Raw genomic sequence first — 21,609 nt, 5'->3', positions numbered from 1 at the left:
CGGCCGGCGGCACGTGACGTCGCGGCCGCAGGCGCCCGGCCCCGCCCCCGCCGCGCCCGCACCCCGCCCCCGCCGCACCCCGGCCCCGCCCCGCCGCGCCCGCGCCCCGGCCCGCGCCGCGCCCGGCCCCGCCCCGCCGCACCCCGGCCCCGCCCCGCCGCGCCCCGTCCGCGCGGCGCTCCGGGGGCGGGGCTGCAGGGGCCGGCCGTGGCCCGGCTGCCCGGCCCGCCCTCCTACCTGAGGGCCGGGGCCACCCCCGCGGCGCGCATGGGGCATGGAGGCGGCGGCCGGCGCCGGCCGCGGGGCGCCCCCGGGACCCCCGAGAGCCGCCGCCGTCCCATGTTTCGGCATTTCGGTGGACCAGGACGACATCCTCCCGGGCGCCCTGCGCCTCATCCGGGAGCTGCGGCCGCGCTGGAAGCCCGAACGAGTCCGGACCAAGGTAAGCCGAGCAGGCGGGCCGCCGGGGACGCGGCCCCGCGGGGCTGCAGCTGGGCTGCCCGCGCGTCTGGCCAGGCATCCCTTCGGGTGTGGGTCTCAGGGGTGCGCGCCGCTGCTGCATGCGAGGGGGTGCGCCGGCGGCGTGCCTGGGTCCTTCTTTCTCTGTCTCGGTCCCTGAGCACAGCCAGGCTCCCCGCTCTCTCGGCCCTGCACACGCACCCCTCCTCTCGGGGCCCGGGCGCGCCAGAGGGCCACCTGCCCACTGTCAGCGCGCCGCGCGTGCGGGCCCCACCCCCGGGCGCTGTGCGCGCGTGTCCCCCCTGCCCAGAAGCCGGTGCCCACCCGGCTCTGAAAGCTGCGGAGGCAGGAACTTTTAAGGGCGCCCCCCACACTCTCACGTCTCACATCAGTGCCCCCGCTGCAGCCCAGAGTGGGAGCGAAGTCTGCGGGCTCTGAGCTGCTCCTGCTGGTCCCAGGAGCCACCCTGTGGAACTCGAGCTAGCCCCCAGCCCCGCGCCCGGTGGAAAGCCTCTCTACTGCCTTGAGCTCTGGCTCAGCACCCCCTACACAGGGCACCTCCCTGTTCCGCTGGGCACAGGCGTAGGGACACAAACGCGGGCAGTCTCTCCCTGAGCAGCCCCAGGCTGACTCCCCAGCAGACCTCGGGAGAGGGTCCTCAGCTGCCCCAGCCTGTCCGGGAGCTGCATGTGGGGGCTGCTGCCTTGAGTGGGCACCTGCGGCTTGTACTAGAGCAGCAGGGGCTCCGCGCTGCTGGGGCTGCCGGTGGGGAGAGGGAGGTTCAGGACCTGGGAAGGCTTACAGACCCTTTCGGGAGAGGGGGAGGGGTAACCTTTTCACAGTAAAAGACCACCTTGGTGTAAAATTGTCAGGCCATCAAGCAGGCCTGAGGTTAATTCTAGCACTGGCCTAACATGTTGCCTTCCAGTCCCTCCATTCTCTGCGCCTCAGCTTCCCCACCTTTTCTTGCTTCAGATGTCCCCTAAGGCCCCTTCCACCCCTCTCACTCTGTACCCCATAAACTCCGTGGTTCACTCCCCCTTGTCACCCTGCTCAGAGAACCTGCTCTCCCAGCCAAGGATCTTCTGTCTGTCTCTCCTGGCCATAAGGAGCTGTGACCACCTGGCCCTGGAGCGGGTGCCAATCTCAGTACCCTCCTGTACTGCTGCCGCTGGGTGGGGCAAGAGGGATGGCAAGGGGCCCTCGGTCTGGCAGGCAGAGAGATAAGAGGTGAGTCAGGTCAGGCTGCCCCCATCCTGGGCAACTCCTTGCCCCCTCTGTGGCACTCTGGCCCATGGAGGTTTCTTTTAGAGCCTGATGGGACCTGGGGGTAGGGAGTGGTGGGGCAGGCTTCTGCCCACTAAGTGGTGTGAAAATTCTTCAGCAGCCAAATCCCATTCACCAGAGGCAGACCCAGGAGAAGTGTGTCTGGGGTGAGCCCAAGCTCCTGTTTCTTTCTTGAACTCTCTGGTCTGTCTCAAGCGTTGGGAAAGGGTGGAGGGTTAAGAGCAATGCTGAGCTCTTCACTAAATGAGAGGGCTAAAGGATGTGGGTTCTGTGTGATTGCGCTCAGCATTCAAACCAGCAGCACCTGCTGGAGCTGGGGCAGCACGGGGTGCCTTGCCTGCCCCACACGCCCCTGCACTGCCCTCTCCCCTGTGCCAGCGCTTCACTGACGGCATCACCAACAAGCTGGTGGCCTGCTACGTGGAGGAGGACATGCGGGACTGTGTGCTGGTCCGAGTCTATGGGGAGCGGACGGAGCTGTTGGTGGACCGTGAGAGCGAGGTCCGGAACTTCCAGCTGCTGCGGGCTCACGGCTGTGCACCGAAACTCTACTGCACCTTCCAGAATGGTCTGTGCTATGAGTACATGAGGGGCGTGGCCCTGGGGCCAGAGCACATCCGTGAGCCCCGACTCTTCAGGTAAGGAGGGCACCCGGGGTACTGTTCATCTCCAGGATTCCACAGGCCCTGGGCTTTGAAGTCGTTGGCCAGCTTCCCTGGTGGAGCCGAGTCCGTGAAAGAGTCTTAAGATCTATGAACTCCTTGAAATTGCATGAAACGTGTGTGTGTGCCTTGCTCTGTGGAGAGCAGCTGTCGTTTTGTCTCGATATTCAGTGAGGTCTGCTAAAAAGATGTGTTCTTGGGGAGGCAAGTGAGAATTTTGCTGAACGTGAAACCAAAGGGGATCTGCTTCCTGGCCCATGCCTCAGTCCTCTGCCCACCCCACATCTGACCGGGAAACATCGCGTAGCCTTGGAAGTGAAACCTGAGCCAAATCCCCAGAGCGCTCAAGGTTTCCTGCTTCCCTCCTCCTGCCAAGAGCCCAGGGACTCCTGGAGAACAGGCCTTACCCGGGCTGAGTGTGGCTGTCCCCTCCCAGAAGGTGCCAGCCCTCTCCCCATACGAGCTCTTTCTGTTCTTCCTGACAGGGTGGGAGCCCAGGTTCGGAGACTGCTGAGGCTTCCTTCCAGAGATTCCTAAGCACCTATACCCCTTAGGGATCACCTCCTATTCAATGCCTGGATGTGTAGGACCCAGGAACTAGACTTAACCTGTGGATGCTTCTGTTGGGGGTCTGGAAGGGGGAGAACAAAAGAAGAGCCCTCTGATGCTCTCCTCTTACCATGCTGGGCAGGGAGGTTGGGCAGGATTCTCCTTCTTGCCACGCCCACGGGCAGGGCGTTCAGACCACAGGGAGGCTTGAGGCAGGCTGAAATTTACCCCAGACACCCCCGATAGCAGCACAGGGGTCTGCTTGAGATCCGTGGGATCTGTCCTGTCTCCCCTAAGGGGAAGAAGCTTTTCAGCTCTCGAGGGGAAACAGGAAAGCCCACTTAGGGAGTAGACCAAGAAGCATCTTTGCTCCGTCATCTTGAGGTTACCCAGCTAACCCCAAGTTAGTTAGTGCCCCTGCCCCATTTGCAGCGAAGCCCTAGCAGGCCCTCTGGGGACGTGGAAGAAGGGACTCTGAGAGCACTGCCTTTCGGGCTGGTTGGGCCCCAGGATATTCACGTGCAGTTGCGTGTGTGGGGTGGGTAAGGATGGAATGTGCACCCCCGTGAGAGGGTTTTCTCAGGCTGCAGGTCCATACGCACCCAGCTGGAGACATGAGGTCAGAGTGGGCTGCAGCGGGGCGGACCCCATCCTGACTCCTCCCATAGTCCCCCCCAGCTCCCCCTCAGCCTTGTGCCAAGAAGTTCACAGATCCTCCCCACCCCCGTTCTCCCACGGATACTGCCCGGCATCCTCCCGTGGAAACGGTTACCACTGTCAGGAATATTGCAGATGGATTTAGGTTTGATAAGAAGAAGAACTTTACACTTAGGGGAGAGTCAGAACTTGGGATAGAGGCAGGAAGCAGACGCTTCCTCCATGATTCTCAGGATGGACCATTGTCCTTTTGGTGAAGGTGGATCTCTGGGGGAAAGGCAGGGGGGAGGCGCAGGAGCTACTTCCCCGGGTGTCCCTGAACCTCACTCCCAACCTCCGCATGATGCTTTCATGCTCTGCAGCATAAAAATGCTGTGTTAAGGTTACTTTCTTTGCTATTCCAGACAACAACCCTGTTGATATTCAAGAAAACGCTCTGTTTAGGCTCTTTGCTTTGGAATCTTCCCTGGAGTAGGGGAGCCCCGGGTTTCAGGTCTGCATCCCCACCTTGCCCAAGCTCTGGTGGGCTCACTCCTGCCCTAGGGCCTCTCTCTCGCCCCTGAGAGGACAGGCTTCCTCTCTCACCCACTTGGCTGCTACCACGCCTCCTGCCCCTCCACCCTTTAAAGGGGGGGCTTCTCGGGGAGCCCCTGGTCTGTCCAGCTCTCCTGGTGGGTGATGGCTGCTCCTTGCCAGGACCTGGCAAGTGGAGGGGTTGTCCCTAGAACAACTTAGTAACAAGGTTTCAAACAGCCAATGCTCTTGTTGTCTTTCCCAGCGATTATTATTTGAGCAGCAGGCAGGGGCGAAGGAAGCTTGAATGTTGGAGGCTCGCAGCTGGGTGGGGGTGGGGCTGCAGGAGGGGGAGCTGGCAGGGGGCGGGGGAGCCCGCGGGGGCGAGGGCCTCAGACGCTGGGCCCCTTATCAGGGCCTTCCCTCTCTGAGCAACCCGTCCTCTGTCCACTCCCACCCTCTCAGCAACCTCCCCAGCTCTGCTTTCTCCCCTCCCACCACCCCCTGCTTCCCTCCTGGGACCTTGGATAATGTCCACGGGAGAACTTGAAAATAGAACGCTGGTTTGTTTTGCGTCCTTGGCACCCAGCCGCCAGCATCGCCTCCTTGCTGCAGAGGAAGGGGCTGCCCAGGGCCGGCCTGCCTCCCTCCCCACCTTGGCCAGGCTGATAAGAGATGTGCATTGCTCCTCTGCTTGGCATCACCACCCTGATTCCTTGGGGCCGGGCATCTACCTCATTCTGATGGCATGGGTCTGAGTCTAGATGGGCGGGGGTGGGGCGGTGGGAGGGGTTCCGCCCCCACGCCCAGGTGACCCCTCTGTCCTCGGGGTTTGCCGTGGTTACTCAGCCTTGTGGTGGGGCAAGGTCCTTGACCTGTGGCCACAGCTCACTGCTTTGCCCTTTCGCTCCCTGATGCTGTCCCAGCTGCTGGGCTGAAGGCCTTATCTTTTTCACGTCCTGAAGGTCCTGAGACTTTCCTTCTGCAGGACCCAGAGCTCCTGACTTGTGATAGTCCCACACTGGCCCCACTCTCAGACTCTGCCCTCCCTCTTTTCTGCTGCAGGCTAATCGCCTTAGAAATGGCCAAGATCCACACCATCCATGCCAACGGCAGCCTGCCTAAGCCCACCCTCTGGCACAAGATACACAATTACTTCGCCCTCGTGAAGAACGAGATCAACCCCAGGTACGAGTATCTCAGAGAGCCCGAGGCTTCCGCTGTCGCTGCAGCCTTAGCATGGCCCCCGGCCCAGCCTGCTCGACAGAAGGTTTAGCTTCAGTCCCGATTCCTGGGCCTCTCTCTCCACGCAGAGTGCGGCCAGTCCGTGAAATCTCAGGAACTTGTTCCCACAGTTTTGTCCTTATGAGCTTATTTCTCCTTCAGTTTTTGGTTATGGCAGGTACTAGGGTTGAGGACAACGTTTCCCCATTTCACTTGAAGGATACTGAGCTCAGAGACGAGGCTTTTCCTGGGGTCCCAGGGCTAGTCTGAGGCAGGGCTCTTGTTTCTGCAGGACCCTTTCTCCCTGAGCTGGCTCCGAGCCCTGGGAAGGGATGGCCTGGCCCTCTTGAGAGAACAGTATGGGGCTCAGCTCACCAGCTGACAAGCCCTTGAGACATCAAGATTCCTGCTACTTGCCCGGACACCTCTTGCCCCCACACGGCTCCAGGACCCCACTCCCCAACCTTGTTCAAACTGACAGCTGCTGCTACCTCACTGCTCTTCCCAGGGAGGGCGTGCTCTGCCCCTCCTGACACTGCCTTTTCCCGGGTGAGATGGAGTTCCCTGGACCTTTCCTTATGCTCTCTGGCCAGCAACCTGAGATCCTTCTAGCCTTCAGATCCTTGATTCCCCAGCCTACCCTTGAATAGGTAGACTGAAGTCATCCCTGCCCCTGGAAAAGGCAATGGCACCCCACTCCAGTACTCTTGCCTGGAAAATCCCATGGACGGAGAAGCCTGGTGGGCTGCAGTCCATGGGGTCACTAGGAGTCAGACACGACTGAGCGACTTCACTTTCACTTTTCACTTTGTGCATTGGAGAAGGAAATGGCAACCCACTCCAGTGTTCTTGCCTGGAGATTCCCAGTGACAGGGGAGCCTGGTGGGCTGCCGTCTATGGGGTTGCACAGGGTTGGACACAACTGAAGCTACTTAGCAGCAGCAGCAGCATCCCTGCCCCCTCAAAAGGCCATAGTGCGTCTCTGATCTCTCCATGTTCCCCACTGAGGTTGAGCATCACTCTTTTCCAAATGTTCATAGGGGCAGGGTACAGAAGAGGTCTGATGGAAGGGTGTCATGTCCCCTCTGAGATAAGACAATAATTATCCATCCCGAGGATGCATCTCTGTCACACGCACGCACTCATGACCGTATCGGGGTCTTCCCTCTCACTGATTATTAAGCACCACTTGGGGACTGTTTGTCTCGGATGGCCCGTGTTCACACCTTCCACATCAGTGTCTCTGGGACAAGAACCGCCTTCCCTCTAGGAAGGGACTAGAACTTGTTCTAGGACTTGAGCAGCACACAGAGAGCAAGACCCTCTGATCAGCCAGCCTCCCACTTTCACTTGGCAGATGGAAAAACTGAAGCCCAGAGGAGAGATGGGCTTGCCCACCTGATCAATGGCCGTTCAAGGACTGGAGCCCAGGCTCGATGTTCAGGCATGACTCTTGTTCCTGCCGCTTCTTTTGACTGTACTGTCACTGTGTAATCTTAAGAGGGTGACCTTGTTGAGAGGGGCGTGCTCTTTGAAGAAGAGCTGGCCGAATTCCTTTTCTCTCATCACACCTTTGACCTTGGGCAAATCAAGCTGCTTAAGTTGAGCCTCTTTAGGGGATGGACCCTGCCCTAAGCTGTCTAACCTGCCACAAGCAGGACAGCGACGAACAATCACTTGGATGAGACTTGGAAGCACTTGAGTTCCCGTCGTTGCCTAATAACCCTGACTTAGGGTTCATCTCACAAACACTGATTGGACTTTAAAACAATAAAAATACCTGAGGGAGAAGTGGCCCTGCCCTCAAGGAGCTTAGAAGTCATCCATGTAAATAGGACCCGCCTGTGCAGGGTATGTGAGCATGAGAGGGAGCATCAGGGACCGTCTTCTTGGCAGAGGTAGATGGCAGCGATGAGAAGGGAGGCCTCCGGCTGGAGGAGAGGCTTGTTTATGGATGATGAGTGGATGAGGTGGCTGGAGCCAGTCTTAGGAGGGACTGGGGGCAAGTTGTGGGAGATGGGACCGCAGAGGGGAGTTGGAGCTAGATTGTGAGGGGCCTTCATGGTGGGTAAAGGAGCCCAGATTAATTTAGCAGGCAGTGGAGAGTCACTGTGAAAGTGTTAGATACCTTCACCTTGTAAGGAGCTCATTGTAAAGGGCAGACTTGGGTGGGAGTTGGGGGCTTTGAGGCAGGGAGGCCAGTGGGGGGAGTGTTGTAATCTGATGGGCAACATCTAAGCCTCGGGTCCCTAAGCTGGAGCATGAGGTCCCCCTGGGTTCTTGCATGTGTAGATTCTGAGCCTAACCCTGGAGGTTGATTGGGAGGTCTTACATGAGACCCTGGGAATCTGCATATTGACAGGCTCCCTGGGTGTTCTGGGCGGGGGATCAGGGAGCTGCCTTCCGAGGAACATTGCCATGGCAGCTTCCCGGGGAGACGGAGGACAGGGGGACGAGGCAGGCCCGGCGGGATGGGCATGGTGGTCTGGTGCTAGGTGGGGGCCTGGAGGGGCCCAGCGTGGTGGGGACAGGGGCTGATCACTGCTCAGGGGGCATCAGGAGGCGGTGTGCATGGCTTGATTGGTACATACGTGTGAACACTTAGAAAGCCCTTTCTCCAGGGAGACAGTACCCCACCCCCCTACACCAGCGCACCTGGATCTGAGAGCTCGGTGGACACCCCCAGGTTTCCCTGAGGGGGCCCCCAGCCCTGTCACCCGCTCCCACTGCCTCTGAGGGACAGAGGAGTCGGAGGAGCTGTCTGCTCGGGGGGTGGGAGTTTCTGTGACGCGGCAGTGGTTACTGCTCTGCCATCCGCTCAGCCTTGAGAGACGTCAGGGCTGAAGGCAGCAAAGCTGGCGCTCTTTCCGGAGCTCAGCAGAGGGAAGCAGGGCAGCGCACGGAGGAGGCAGGTCTGGGCTGCTCCTGCAGTATAACGAGCAGCGTGGCCTTGGGGTGGCCAGTGGAGGGTCAGACAGGGGTCAGGGCCTGGGCAGCCGGCATCGTGGATGGCAGAGACAGGCTTCTCAGGCTAAGACCTGGGCAAGCCAAAGGAAGCTCCTAATGCTTATCTTGGGATGGTCAGTTCAAGGCGGGAGGCGGGAAGGAATCTGGGAAGAAAAGGGAGCCTCTAAGGAAAGCCAAGATTGAAATGCACTTTGTGCAGGCCTGTCGACACAGAGACATTGCTGCGAGAGTGAGGGGCGGCCTCCCCAGCCCGGCCCCTAACGGACCCGCAGACTCAGAGTGGGCAGTGCAGAGCCTGAGGGCGCTGACACCCTCTCAGGGCAGAGGCTCGGCTTGGGTTTGGATTCTTGCACACGCCAAGGACTGCTCTCCTTAGGTGAGGGAGTAGAGTGTCCAGGTGTGTAAGACTCTGGAGGTGGGAGGAAGCCTCTGCCCTGAGCCTCTGTTTCCCCCTGGAGCTGGACTGGAGGCCTCAGATGCTCTTTAGCTCTGACCCTCTTAAAGCCTGGGGGAAGCCTCCTGCTCGTCCTTTTACAGGGCTGTGTGAAGGTGCCTCAGCCGCTTGAATACTCTACATTCTGGCTTCTGGGCTGGGTGAGGGCCAGTGGGGCATCCTATGGGAGAGTCAACAAGGACACGTCTTATTCTCAGCCTCCTGCATGTATCCCAGCTGTCCTGGACAAGAAAGCAAATAGGAGTCACATGAATGGAGATAAAACCCCAGAACCACCAGTGGGTGGAGGGGAGGAGGCTAGGTGTTTAAGGGCTCTGCTAACTATTTAGTTTTGCAGTGTACACAGACCTGAGTGCTTTGCAGGACCAAAGTTCAGGACACTGGTGCCAGAGCACCCGCATCAGCCTCCCCATGGCCTCTGAGAGCCTCGTTGACTGACCCGTTCATTCATTCATCAACGTGTGTCTTTAGCAGAAGTGCTTCCTGTGGGCCGCAGGGTGGGGTGGGCTGAGGGACAGGTGGGTCGCGCATCCACAGGTATACATCTTCACTCCTACTCTGGACTTGCCCTCACACACGCAGGGGGCCGGGGCAGGGTCACACACCCACAGTTCAGGCAGGAAGAGGTGAGTTACTGAGGCGCAAGAGAAGTGTCTTTCTACCGAGAGGCCCTCGTTTTCCCTTGGCCTTGTAGACGTGGGGCTAAGAAGCATTTTTTTTGGCTTTCTTATGTGGACCCGAGTGGTCTCTCTGTGCAGTGGGAAGCTAGTCAAAATGGTCTCGGGTCCTTTCTGACCATGTCAGCAGCTGCCAGGGCAGGAGGGAGACACACCCAGACGTCCCTCTGCCTGCTCAAGAGGGCCTCAGTGCTCCAGCCACTTCCAGGGCTCCGTCCCTCGCCCACGGGAGGAGTTCTGGGCTCTTCTTTAAGAGAGCTACATCTCGCCCTCAGAACTGTTCTGAGGAGGTCTGTTGCATCTCTCCCCTGCCGCCCTTCTCCTTTCTGGGATAACTGAGTTTGGATGTTTGTTCTCTCCTCCCTGACGCCTCCTGAGCCTCTCCTATCTCCTGCTGCCTTTGAAGAAGCAGGACACTGTTCACTCAGGGACTTGTATGCTTCGCAAAGTGCTTCTGTGCCCATGTGTTAAACAGCTTCTCAGAGTAACCACAGAAAGTCAGAAGGACAGGAAAGCCTTAGTGCCCTTTTACACGCGACTGAAGTGAGGGCTCGAAAGGCCGACCGCCTGTCCAGGGTCCCTGTGCAGTGAGAGGCGGGGTGGGGGCCGGGCCCGGGGTGTCTAAGGCCGCGCCCGCCTGCCCTCAGCCCCTCACCGGCCGCCTTTCTTGCCGCCGTGCAGCCTGTCCGCGGACGTCCCTGAGGCCGGCGTGCTGGAGCGGGAGCTGGTCTGGCTGAAGGAGCACCTGCCTCAGCTGGACTCCCGGTGGTGTTCTGTCACAACGACCTGCTCTGCAAAAACATCATCTACGACAGCAGCAAAGGTACTGTGTCCCGGGCCGGGCGGCGGGCTGCCGCGGCCCCGTCAGCAGCTGCAGGGCGACCCTCCTCAGGCTGGCACTGGGCAAGCAGAGGGAGACCGTCTGCTGTAGGTCTCAAGTTGATTAGTAGGAGAGAAGTGAAAAAGAAACAAATTCCTGGTTAGAAAACTTTACCGCAAAAGAACTCAAAATTACGGTTTGTGGAGCCATCCTCCCTGACAGTGAGGACACCCCGGCTGCCCTGAGCCTTCACGGAGAGCAACCTCCCTGAGTTCCTGACCACAGCTTCGCCCCCACAGAGGCCTTAGCCTTGTTTTCTGGTCCTCAGCTGAGGGCCCAGCTGGGTGAGAGGGGGAGCTGGAGCTGGGCAAATGGACAGACGGAAGGAAGCAGCTTAGAAGGTGGCCACTGAGACGCTGGGTTAGGCTGGGTTGCAGCAGAGCCCGTGAGCGTCAGCGGGGGCACTCCTGAGTCTGGCACAGCCTGACTAAACCCTGTGTCCAGCTCTGGGGCCAACCCTTCCTGCCTTTCCTCTACCTCACAGGTCATGTACGGTTCATTGACTATGAATATGCTGGCTACAACTACCAAGCTTTTGACATTGGCAACCATTTCAATGAGTTTGCAGGTGAGAAGGGTGTTGCTCTTTAGCCTATGTCCAAGACGTCCTTGAGATGGGGGGCCAGGTCTGGGGTAACTGCGGGAGGGGGTTCAGTTTATGAGGAAAGGAGGCTGGACACGCCTGTCCTCAAGATATCACAACTCAGCGGAGGGGCGGGCACAGCCTGCTTGAGGAGGCCCCAGGTCTCAAGGTAGGGTGGGGAGTGGGCGGGTCCGTATACACGGTGAGCCCCTGCTAGCCCGTGTGGCACTTTGGTACACATTCGGAAAACATGCCCTCTGTGGGATCCCTGAGGACGCTCAGCTTGACGGGTAAGATAGAAAGAGATCCCTTCCTCTGGGCAGACATAGCCCACCCGCTGCTCCAGCGAAGCTTGATGTCAGCTGCCACTCACCCCCGTCTGGGCTGCTTTGGGCCCAGTGCAGCCCATGTAAATGGGGGCCCTGCAGGCAGAGAAGGCAGAAGCAGCAAGTAGCTATTGGCCTGGTGGCCCGATGAGATTAACTGTGGTGGAACTGGTTCAAAGCGTGTACCCCAACATGACTCCCCCAGTTCACTTTTTGGCTTTGTTGCTGACTAGCTGTATGACCCTTAAGGCAAGTTCCTTACATTCTCTGTGCCTCTGTAAGATGGAGAAGATAGCGCCTGCTTCATGGTTTTGATGCGTGACACACACACCAGCGTGGCACACACTAAGCCCCAAGCCTGCTGGCATCAGTCAGGGGAGCGCTCAAGGGAGGCTGGAGCAGCTTGGAAGAGGTTAGATGAGGGGTATGTCCCGGTGTAGGCTGTCCTTCCATAAAGGCAGGTGTGTACAATGGAATCGTTTGTGTAGAAGAAGCAGGGCAGGTTTTTCCAGCTTGGGGGCTTAATTGTTAAACAATTTGATGGGGCTAAAGAGGTGACTGGTGGTTGAAGGTGGGCACTGGGGTGGGAGGGACATCCCCAGGCTGACAGTGTGGGGTGCTGGGGTGATGTGACCAGTCCCGTGGCTTTGGAGAGGGAAGGCACCCGCTCCAGCCAACCGGGCCAATTCTTCCCCTTCTGGAATCCCAGGTGACCAGGGCTGTCAAGCTCTGTACCTGAGGGTGTGACTCCCCGGGGTGCCACCAGCAGCACCCAGAAACCCACGGGGTGGTGGGGCCTCAGCTGGACAGAGCAGCTGAACTGTGGGATGTGGCCTGGAGCAGAGGCTGGCACCACTGAGCACTGGGCCTGTGATTGCTCGGTTGCCAAACCCACCAGCCTTTCCAAAGTGGGTAACTGTCAAGCATCTTAAGGCCTTCTCACCCACCACACAGAGCAGAGTCCAGCTGGACTTCCTCCAAGGGGCCAAGATCGTATCCTGCTTCCAAGTTGAGAATGAAGGCCAGGAACCTAGGATGGGGGGATGGGGAGAGCAGTGGAGGAGAGGCACCTCCTGGGTTCTTAGGAGCAGGGAGTGTACAGGGAGACCCTGCTAGGAAGGGGAGCTAAGAACCAGACTCTAACTGGCTTTGTGACCTTGAACAACTGTCTTCTCTCTGGGCCTTCGAGTGTAGGTCCGTGCCAGCAGCTTCTTTTCCAGCCGTACTCTTGGGGGCCCAGAAGACTGTGTGTTTCTCCAGGAACACAAGGAAGCTTGAGAAAGATAGGGAGAAAAGAGAGGGAGGAGGAGACAAGGGAAAGTAGCCCAGTCCTGGTCCCGTCTTTAACAAACCGCTTCTTCCTGTGCCGGCTCTGCAGTCAGCCTCTCTGCCACCGTGCCCGGGATGTGGCTGGTGTGTATTGGGCTGGCAGCTTGAGGACTCAAGAAAGGGCAGAACTAGAAGGCATTGAGGCTGCTTAGCTCAGGGCTCCCAAGCATGGCTGTGTGTCCATATCATCTGGAGAGCGGGACAGGGTGGGTCCCTGGCAGTCTGTATCTTTGCCAAGCACTCCAGGTGATGTTTTTAGGCAACTGGTTCAACACTGGTTGCCTAAAAAGGAGGCGGGGCTTCAGATATTGATACATTGCATCCAGTTCCTCTGCTTTATAAATAAGATTCAGGCCGCTGAAAAGGAAGGGCTTGTTCAAAGTTAACTGGAGGTTAGCGTCAGATCTGGGAGAAGGCAATGGCACCCCACTCCAGGACTCTTGCCTGGAAAATCCCATGGACAGAGGAGCCTGGTAGGCTGCAGTCCATGGAGTCACGAAGAGTCGGACAGGACTGAACGACTTCACTTTCCCTTTTCTCTTTCATGCATTGGAGAAGGAAATGGCAACCCACTCCAGTGTTCTTGCCTGGAGAATCCCAGGGACGGGGGAGCCTGGTGGGCTGCCATCTATGGGGTCTCAGAGTCGGACACGACTGAAGCGACTTAGCAGCAGCAGCAGCAGCAGCGTCAGATCTAAGACAACTAGACTCCTGATTCGGGGCTTTGGCCTAGCACCTCCTATGTGCTGTGGTTTTGTGTAGGGTTCAGGGATGCAGTGGTGCTGTCTTAGGGGAACCCCCGTCACTTGCAGGACAGTGCCTTGCCCCTCAACAAATCTGCCTCCCTCTGTCCTTTCCTCCGGCTCAGCTGAAAGCAGTGCCCTCAGCTGGGATGGGGGTCGGCTCTCCATACATTAGAGTTTTTTGGTGGTCAAAGAAGCAGGTTTCTTTGGCACAGCCCCCCAGGGCAAAGGAGATGGAGGTTTTGAGGGCAGCGGGGAACACTGCTGAGCTGGAGGAGACCCCCAGTGGGCCCGTCTCCCAGCAGCTTCTGAGCGGCCGCGTTGCCCTCAGGTGTGAACGAGGTCGATTACTCTCGGTACCCGGCGCGCGAGACCCAGCTGCTGTGGCTGCGCTACTACCTGCAGGCCCAGAAAGGGACAGCTGTGACCCCCAGAGAGGTGGAGAGGCTCTACGTGCAAGTCAACAAGTTTGCTCTGGTGAGTGCTGGGGGCAGGGAGGGAGGAGCCGGGAGGAGGACTCACCCTCAGCTCCTTGCCCTCACAGCCCTGTGATCGGAGGAAGCAGAGCCCAGGGTCAGGGCTGAGGTCCAGAGCATTCCAGCCTTGAGGCGGAGTCTGGGAAGAGCCATCTTGGACTTAATACTAAGATGCCCTGTTCTCTGCTGTCCACCCATTCATTCCATCAAGTCCAGGTTCTCTCTCCTTCCTGGAGAACTATTTCCAAGGAAGATCCCTGCTTCCTGTTTTAGCAGTTCTCCTCATTTGGACAAGTTCTTTCTAGTGTCTAACCTTAGCCTTTCATGCTACAATTAAATGCATCCCATTTTTTTTTTTTTTTTTTTAGCCTTTGGAAAAAGTAGAGAGTGTCAGTTCTAAAAAATCCTCCTTGTTGACTGTCCCCGCTGACTTACTCAGAACTCTGTCAGCCTTTCCCATCAGGCTCTTTCTTCTGAAATTACTGTGCTGTCAGTTCTGTTTTGAGCACTGCTTACCCGAGGTACATGCTTCATCCGGTCTCCACTGACAGTGCCAAGGGGATTGCTAGCTAGCCTTTCTAATGTCAGTCATGTGTGAGCAAGAAGATGCATCAGCTGCCCTGAACTTCACAATGCATTATAGAGCTCAAATAAAATCTTTAATCTCATGTAATTTTGAATTGCCTATTCTATTTTCCTTATTGGTATAAAAGCGATTCTTGTCAGGTTCTCCCTCCTCTTTAAAAATATTTATTTTATTGAAGCATAGTTGATTTACAACGTTATGTTAATTTCTGCTGTACAACCAAGTGACTCTTTTTAAGGTTCTTCGCCCATGCCTTCCTTTGGCTAAATTTTTAGTAACCATTCCTACTTGCTAATTGATCTAAGTCGCGACAAGAGAGGTACTGCAGAGCCGACCGCAGAGTGGGCAGGACTCGGGGTGGAGAGGGAGATCATGGGAGCGGGCCCTGGCCTGGGCCACCCGGCAGCAGGGACCCCAGCGCTCTGGCTTCTGGAGCCTGGGGTGGCCTGGGCAGCAGATGGACCCCTGCTCGGTGGCCTGGCTCCTGTCTGTGTTTATTTCCTAGCCCACCCACCTCATGATAGGAGAGAGGGCAGTGTAGAGGCCTTCCTGTGACTCGATCTCTGATGCCCTTGTGGCCAGGGCGCTGTGGACGGGATGCCAGCCCCCCACTAGCAAGCAGGCCTGAGCTCTGCCTTTGGGATTTCTCTTCCTAGGGGTTTTCCTGGGTAGCGGGGAGGCCAGGGCTGGAGTTCAGGTCCAGCTGAAGCTGGGGAACAAGCTGAAGGTCTGTGTAAGCCTGAGGGCAGGGAGAACCTACCCTGCTTGCCTTCTGCTAGCACGAGTGGAGTCCCCGAGCGCCATGCAGTGACCCCGGACTCCCCCCACCCGTGTGTTTCTGCTAGCGTGTTGGCTCTGTGTGTCTTCCACGGCGACCGTGTCCTTCCAGCTGTCAGGGTCCATGACAGATTTGGGGGGCTCACCACACTGATCTTCTCTGACCTGTTTTCAGGCATCTCACTTCCTCTGGGCACTCTGGGCCCTCATCCAGAACCAGTTCTCCACCATCGACTTTGATTTCCTCAGGTGAGTGCGGGGAGCAAGCTGGGAGTTATTGGGGGAGCAGGGGTGGGGGGTGGGGGGAGGAAGAGCCTTGAGCCCAGGGTGTGGGGGTGAAGGACACCCCGAACAGACCGCCCAAGATGCATGCTTCTGCTCCGTTCACCGCCCCCATTCCTGCCAGCCCTGCCGAGGAGGGCCGCTGCTGCCCGGACGCCTGCAGAGTACATGTGCCCAGGACCCCTCTCTAAGGGGTCAGAAGCCTCTCACCCCGCCTCCTGCTGAGCTGCTTCCTCCTCCTCTGTTGTAGCCTGCTGTCTGCTCCACTGGCTGGCTCTTCCCCACACAGCCTGGCGCTGATGGAAATTGCTGGAAACTAGTCTAAGATCATGAGTGCAACCCTCATTTGATAGCAGAAGGGACAGAGGTCCAGAGGGTGGATGTCCGGCAAGGTCGTTCAGTGGCTGGTGCTCCGTGCATGGGGTCCTGGACCCAAGTGCTCCTTTAAGGGCCCCTAGTGACCCATCAGGGGCTGTCCTGAGAGTGTAGTGAGTACTGACCACTCAGGTGGCCCTGATGTGTGAGACATGGCCCCGAAGGACCAGGAATCATTTTGCCTTCCATTCTGGTCCAGTCTCTGTCTTTATCGTCCCTACCCACCCTCAGCTGAAAAGGAATCACAATGCTGGCTTCAAAGTGTTCCCCCAAATTAGAAAAATGCAAGTCGAACCCCCAGTCACCCCCGCCTCACACCCACTAGGATGGCTGCTTTTAAAATACACAGAAAATAACACGTGTTGGTGAGGACGTGGAGGCATGGGAACCCTGGGCTCTGCTGTTGGGAACGTGAAATGGTGTAACTTCTGTGCAGAAGAATACGGTCCTTCCTCCAAGAGTGAACGTAGAATTACTGTATGATCCAGCAGCCTTAACTGCTGGGTCTGTGTACTCAAAAGAAGTGACAGCAGGGTCTCAAACAGATATTTTTTTTTTTTTTTTCTTGAGCAAAAAGGATTTGTTGAGTTCTAGGTACATCAAACAGATATTTGCAGAACCGTGTTCACAGTAGCATTATTCACGGTAACCAACAGGTGAAAGCAACCCCAAGGGTCCATTGATGGGTGAGGGGATAAGCAAAACACGGTCTGTACACACAGGGAATGGTATTCAGCCTCTGAAGAGGAAGGAAATTATGCCACATAATACAGCACAGATGAACCTTAGGAGCATTGTGCTAAGTGAAATAAGCCAGTCACAAGAAGACGAATGCTGTGTGATCCCACTTAGATGAGCTAACTAAATAGTCACATCCGTAGGGACGGAAGTAGAATGGTGGGTGCTGGGGGCCGGGCACTTGCTGTGTCGGGGAGAGTCCAGGTTTACAGAATGGCAAGTCCTGGAGCTCTGTTGCTCAACAAGGCGAACATACTAACCACACTGAGCTGTAAAGAATCAACAAACAAACATGTCTGGGGAGAAGCTGCTCCAGTCTGATCTAAGAAAAAAAAAATTATAGTTGAAGTCAAAACAAAATGAACAAAAACCCCAACCTGGGCTGGGGTCCATTTATCCAGACCTAGATGGGCTGAGCTGGTGAGAAATTGTCCCCATGGTGTGAGTGCCCCCAACAGGGCTCACCTGGCCTCCCTTCTCACGCAAGTTCCCTTTCCTGTGTTCTGGCAGGTATGCAGTGATCCGATTCAACCAGTATTTCAAGGTGAAGCCTCAAGTGGCGGCCCTGGAGATGCCAAAGTGACCACCCTTCCCAGTCCTCCCCCGTCTGCCTGGCCAGACCTGCTCTCCAGGGCCCGGCTCTGCTCTGGGGTCTGCACCTTGGACAAGGTGGGCAAGGGGCCGGGGGGTGTCCCTGAAGAGCGCTCTGCCCCTGTCCCCAGCCCTGAGAGATGCTTCTGGTGACCGATTTTGTTTGGATGGGCTGGTAGAACCCAGCCCTGAGGGTCCTCTCCACCTCGCCAGACTTGGTAATGGGGAGTGCCTGAAGCCAGGCAGGGCTGGGACTGCAGCCACCCTGGGAGGCCCAGTCTTCCCATCCCGGCCATCCTGAGTCTGGGCTCAGACCTCAACCACCCTGGGAGGCCCAGCCTTCCCATCCCGGCCATCCTGAGTCTGGGCTCAGACCTCAACCACCCTGGGAGGCCCAGCCTTCCCATCCCGGCCATCCTGAGTCTGGGCTCAGACCTCAACCATCCTGGGAGGCCCAGCCTTCCCATCCTGGCCATCCTGAGTCTGGGCTGGGACTCAACCACCCTGGGAGGCCCAGCTTTCCCATCCCAGCCATCCTGAGTCTGGGCTGGAACTCAACCACCCTGGGAAGCCCAGCCTTCCCATCCCAGCCATCCTGGAGTCAGGGCTGCCCTGGGAAGCCCAGCCTTCCCATCCCAGCTATCCTGAGTCTGGGCTGGGATCAACCACCTTGGGAAGCCCAGCCTTCCCATCCCAGGCCATCCTGAGTCTGGGCTCAGACCTCAACCACCCTGGGAGGCCCAGCCTTCCCACCCCGGCCATCCCGAGTCTGGGCTGCCTTCGTGTGTTTGACCTTCCTGGCCTGGGGAAAGGGGAGGGTGGAAGGGCTCCTTTCTACCTCCAGGGCCCCGAGCCTCCAGCCTGTCTACCCCTGCATGCCCCATGTGGGAGGTGCTGGGTCCAGACGAGTATCCTGCCAACTCTGACCGATGGATGTATGGATGCTGGGGGAGGCGTCTAGAGTCAGGTTTGATGGCTCCCCCAGCAGCCGCCTCCTCTGAGATCCCTCCCTTTCTCCAAAGCAGATCCAGCCAGATAAACCCTTCCCATCCTGAGGACACGTGCTTTTCCCCCAGTGCCCCTTCTGCCCCAGGCCTGTGCTCGGTCCCTCTGCCACCTGCCGGGAGGAAAGGGAGGGGATGAGCCGAAGGCTGGCTAGGGTTCATGCTGCCTCAGCTGGAGGGGCCGCAGCCCAGAGTGGGCGGCTGCACGGTGGCCAGCATCCTGTCCCCTCCCTCCTTGCCCTCCAGACCCTCACTTCCCGGGAACAGTCTTCTGTCCTGAGGTTGACCCACGGTCTTCCCCCTGGGGAGTGCCTAGTGGGAGTCGGAGGGCGGGGGCCACGGATGGCCAGGGCTCGCCCGGTGTGCAGGGGCCTGGGTGGGATCGGCTGTGAAGGTGCTTGGGAGCTGCTTCCCCAGCTCCCAGTGGCCTCCCCCTCCTCCTTCACTGCCTTTCGGGTCCTCCTGGCTCTGGCTGATAAAATGATTCATTTGTAAATGATCATCATTTCCTGCATTAAAATGGTCACGTATGGGCCAACCTGAGAGCCACTAGTGAGGATTTGACCTGGATCCCGTGATGTGCTCTGTGGTGGCGTGGAGGGGGTGTGGCCCCTCCTCTCTGGGGTCCTTCGGGGTGCACTTCTGGCACCACGTGCCTGGTTCAGAATTGGTGGTCTCACAGCTCCGCTGCTTTTGAAGTTGACCCTGAGGGGGCGGAGCCTAGAGGGAAGTAGGCGTGGATGCCTGCCCAAGTGATGGGCCAGAAGACCCCACACGCAAGTGCTCAGGACTTCCTTGGTGCTCGCTTGCCGCTAGCTGTTAAGAGTTGAGCGGGGAGTTGCTGAGAGCAGGCCAGGGTGACTTCTGGATCCACACTGTCGCCTCAGTAGGCCAGAGGGAGAGAGAACAGAAGCTCAGAGCTGGGTGGGCACCTCCGAGCAGCCCAGGCTGCACTCCGAGGGCCAGCCTTGAGGCCCCCAGAAGTGCCTGGTGCCCTTAGGAGTAGCACCTGCAGCAGCAGCGGCTGCCTGCCAGGGGGACTCTGGCTTGTGCTTGCAGAAGTACCCGTGAGCTGTGGCAACCTCTGGAGTCGAGCTGGCACTGGAAGCTGGGGCCTTGTTCAAGGTCCTGACCCAGGATCTTGGTCCAGGTGGCCAGGCCCCTGGCGGGCAGCAGTGTCACACCTAGGAGGGATGTTAGTGGAGGACGTGGCGAAGCCCTGCCCCAGCAGAGGGCGGGTGCCAGGGCTGGGCACCTCGGACCTCTGGGGATCATCTCTGGGGCCAGGGGTCATGGGCACTGCCTTCCTGGGGACTGAATGGCAGTGCCAACCCTCCCTGTTCCCCTCAGATCATCCACCTCTGGAGCTGAGGGAGCCACTATGAAGGCAGCTTTGTTCTCAGACTCCTGGGGCCTTGGTGTCCACTTCCCAGGTGGCTCAGTGGTAAAGAATCCGCCTGCCAGTGCAGGAGATGCAGGAAATGTGGGTTTGATCCCTGGGTGGGGAAGATCCTCAGCAGGAAATGGCAACCCACTCCAGTGTTCTTGCCTGGGAAATCCCTTGGACAGAGGAGCCTGCAGTCCACAGGGTCACAAAGAGTTGGGTACAATTGAGTGACTGAGCACAGTGCACCCTGATGGACTGGAATGGTGTGGTACAGTGGTGAGCAGGCAGTGGCTGGCACAGAGCCCCCAGTATCCTGTATCCCCCTGGCCTGGCCACCATCTGTACCAGAGTTCATCTGAGTCTCTATTCCACTTTCTCCTTGAGAAATGATTCTCATCCCTCCAGTTCCCTAGGGGGTGGGCTGGGTGATGGGAGGTTTGGGCACACCGCTCCCAAACAAAACCTGGAGTCTCACCGTGTCTCCTTGCGCTGCCCCTGGCACTGACCAGCTCCCCTGTCCACAGGGCTTAGCACCAGGCCTTCCAGACTCTGGGGTGGCCTGGGATGCTCCCTCAGGCCCCTTCCTGACACCGAGCAGGTGTTCCGGGCAAAGCACTCCCGGGCACACGTTCATCTCTGCTCTGCCCCTTACCCTCCAGAGAGGCACCCAGGGGGCAGAGAACAAGGTGTGCCCCAGCTTCCTAGGAGTGTCCAGGCACTTCCCAGCCATCTGACCCTGTGCTGCCTCTCCTGGGGCCAGCAGGCGGGGCTTCAGGGCCCCAACCATAGGTTCCCGGGCATGGTTTTCCTGCCCTTAGAGGATGTGGGCGTGCGACTCTGTCCGTAGTTGGGAGCAGGACAGGACAAGGGTTGCTGGAGTGGGAGCTGGGTAGTATTGGCCTCAGGCTCCAGAGACCACGGGGGCCCTGGGAGTAGGGAAGTGAGGGGAGCTCAGGATTGGCTGCGGGTAAGGGTGAGCCTTGCTGGGCATGTGCTGACGACTGTCCAGTTTGGGTTGGAACAGTGAGGGGCAGTTGGTGGGGGACGGACAGTGAGGTGGAAATGAGCGACTCTCCCGTGTGGCTACTAGGGGGCGGGCGCCACAGTCAGCCTTCCCAAGGTCTGCCTGTCACTGCCCTGCTGGTGACCTGGGGCGGGAGGGCAGGAGAGAGGAGGCTCCAAGCTCTGGGAGTCTGGGCTGGGCAAAACCAGCGAAGGCTGGCAGCCAGGATGCTCCCTAGATCAAAAGACCGGGGCCCTAATTCTTGGCTTTGTGGCCCTGGAATCAACCACACCTACCTTCTCTCACCACTAGCCATCTCTAACTTAGAAATCCGTTTTCCAGCATTCAAGAACTCTCCTGTTTGGGGAAGCTCACTACCACTTTTGGCCATCTTTGTCAACAAGTTTTTTATGTTAAGCCAAAAACGCAGGCCCTTGAGACTTTCATCAAAAGGCCAGGCTAGTGCTACCTTGGGAGCTGTGTCAAATACCTGTGTTGCCCAGCTGACAGCATTAAAGAGAGCAATCTTGTTCTTTCCACCCTACCCTAACCTCCTCTTTTCTGGACCAAACATCCCTGGCCCTCCCAACCATTCCTTGAAAGTCACGTCCATCCACCAGGCTCCCTCCAACCCTCTGAATAGGATGCCTGCCTCTGGGCCCCTCCAGTGCGAGAATGGCCTTTTCTGTTGAAGGGCCTCGGGCTGCCACGACGCACCTGAGATGGGGAATGTGGTGCACACTGGCTCCTCACCTCCCTGGTCAGCACACACTTCTGTTAATCCAACCCAAGTCTAACTGACACAGCACTGTTCTGCTTTGCTGCCCCAATTTCATATTAATGGGATTAATATTTCAGCTACAGGAGTTGGTCTTTTCATCAGCTCTTCTTGCACTTGGAGCGTTTCAGTATCCAGCTCTTTTAGGGACTGTTACTTCCCTTACTGTGATACATAGATATTTGGAATCCTCATTTCAGAGTGTAAGGTCACAGAGCCCTGAAGTACATAAATAGAGACCCTGCTTCGTTAATCAGTATCCTGGGGCGCATGGTGTCTACGTGAGCCCTTTTGTGGAATGA

At 57.9% G+C, this 21,609-nt stretch overlaps 1 protein-coding gene across 1 annotated transcript; it reads left to right on the top strand.

The window, feature by feature from the left end:
- The first annotated feature begins 184 nt into the window (after nucleotides 1-184).
- Nucleotides 185-17,714, top strand: ETNK2 (ethanolamine kinase 2). Its single transcript, XM_070384528.1, is given in 9 exon segments — nucleotides 185-442; nucleotides 2,125-2,384; nucleotides 5,193-5,315; nucleotides 10,131-10,207; nucleotides 10,210-10,272; nucleotides 10,814-10,897; nucleotides 13,642-13,787; nucleotides 15,325-15,398; nucleotides 17,055-17,714. Coding segments are annotated over 9 exon segments (1,068 nt in total). The 5' UTR covers nucleotides 185-274; the 3' UTR covers nucleotides 17,128-17,714.
- The last annotated feature ends 3,895 nt before the right edge of the window (nucleotides 17,715-21,609 follow it).

This window comes from Bos mutus, chromosome 16 (assembly GCF_027580195.1).
Source record: "Bos mutus isolate GX-2022 chromosome 16, NWIPB_WYAK_1.1, whole genome shotgun sequence".
Lineage (NCBI taxonomy): Eukaryota > Metazoa > Chordata > Mammalia > Artiodactyla > Bovidae > Bos > Bos mutus.
This window is presented reverse-complemented; position numbering and strand designations above follow the sequence as displayed.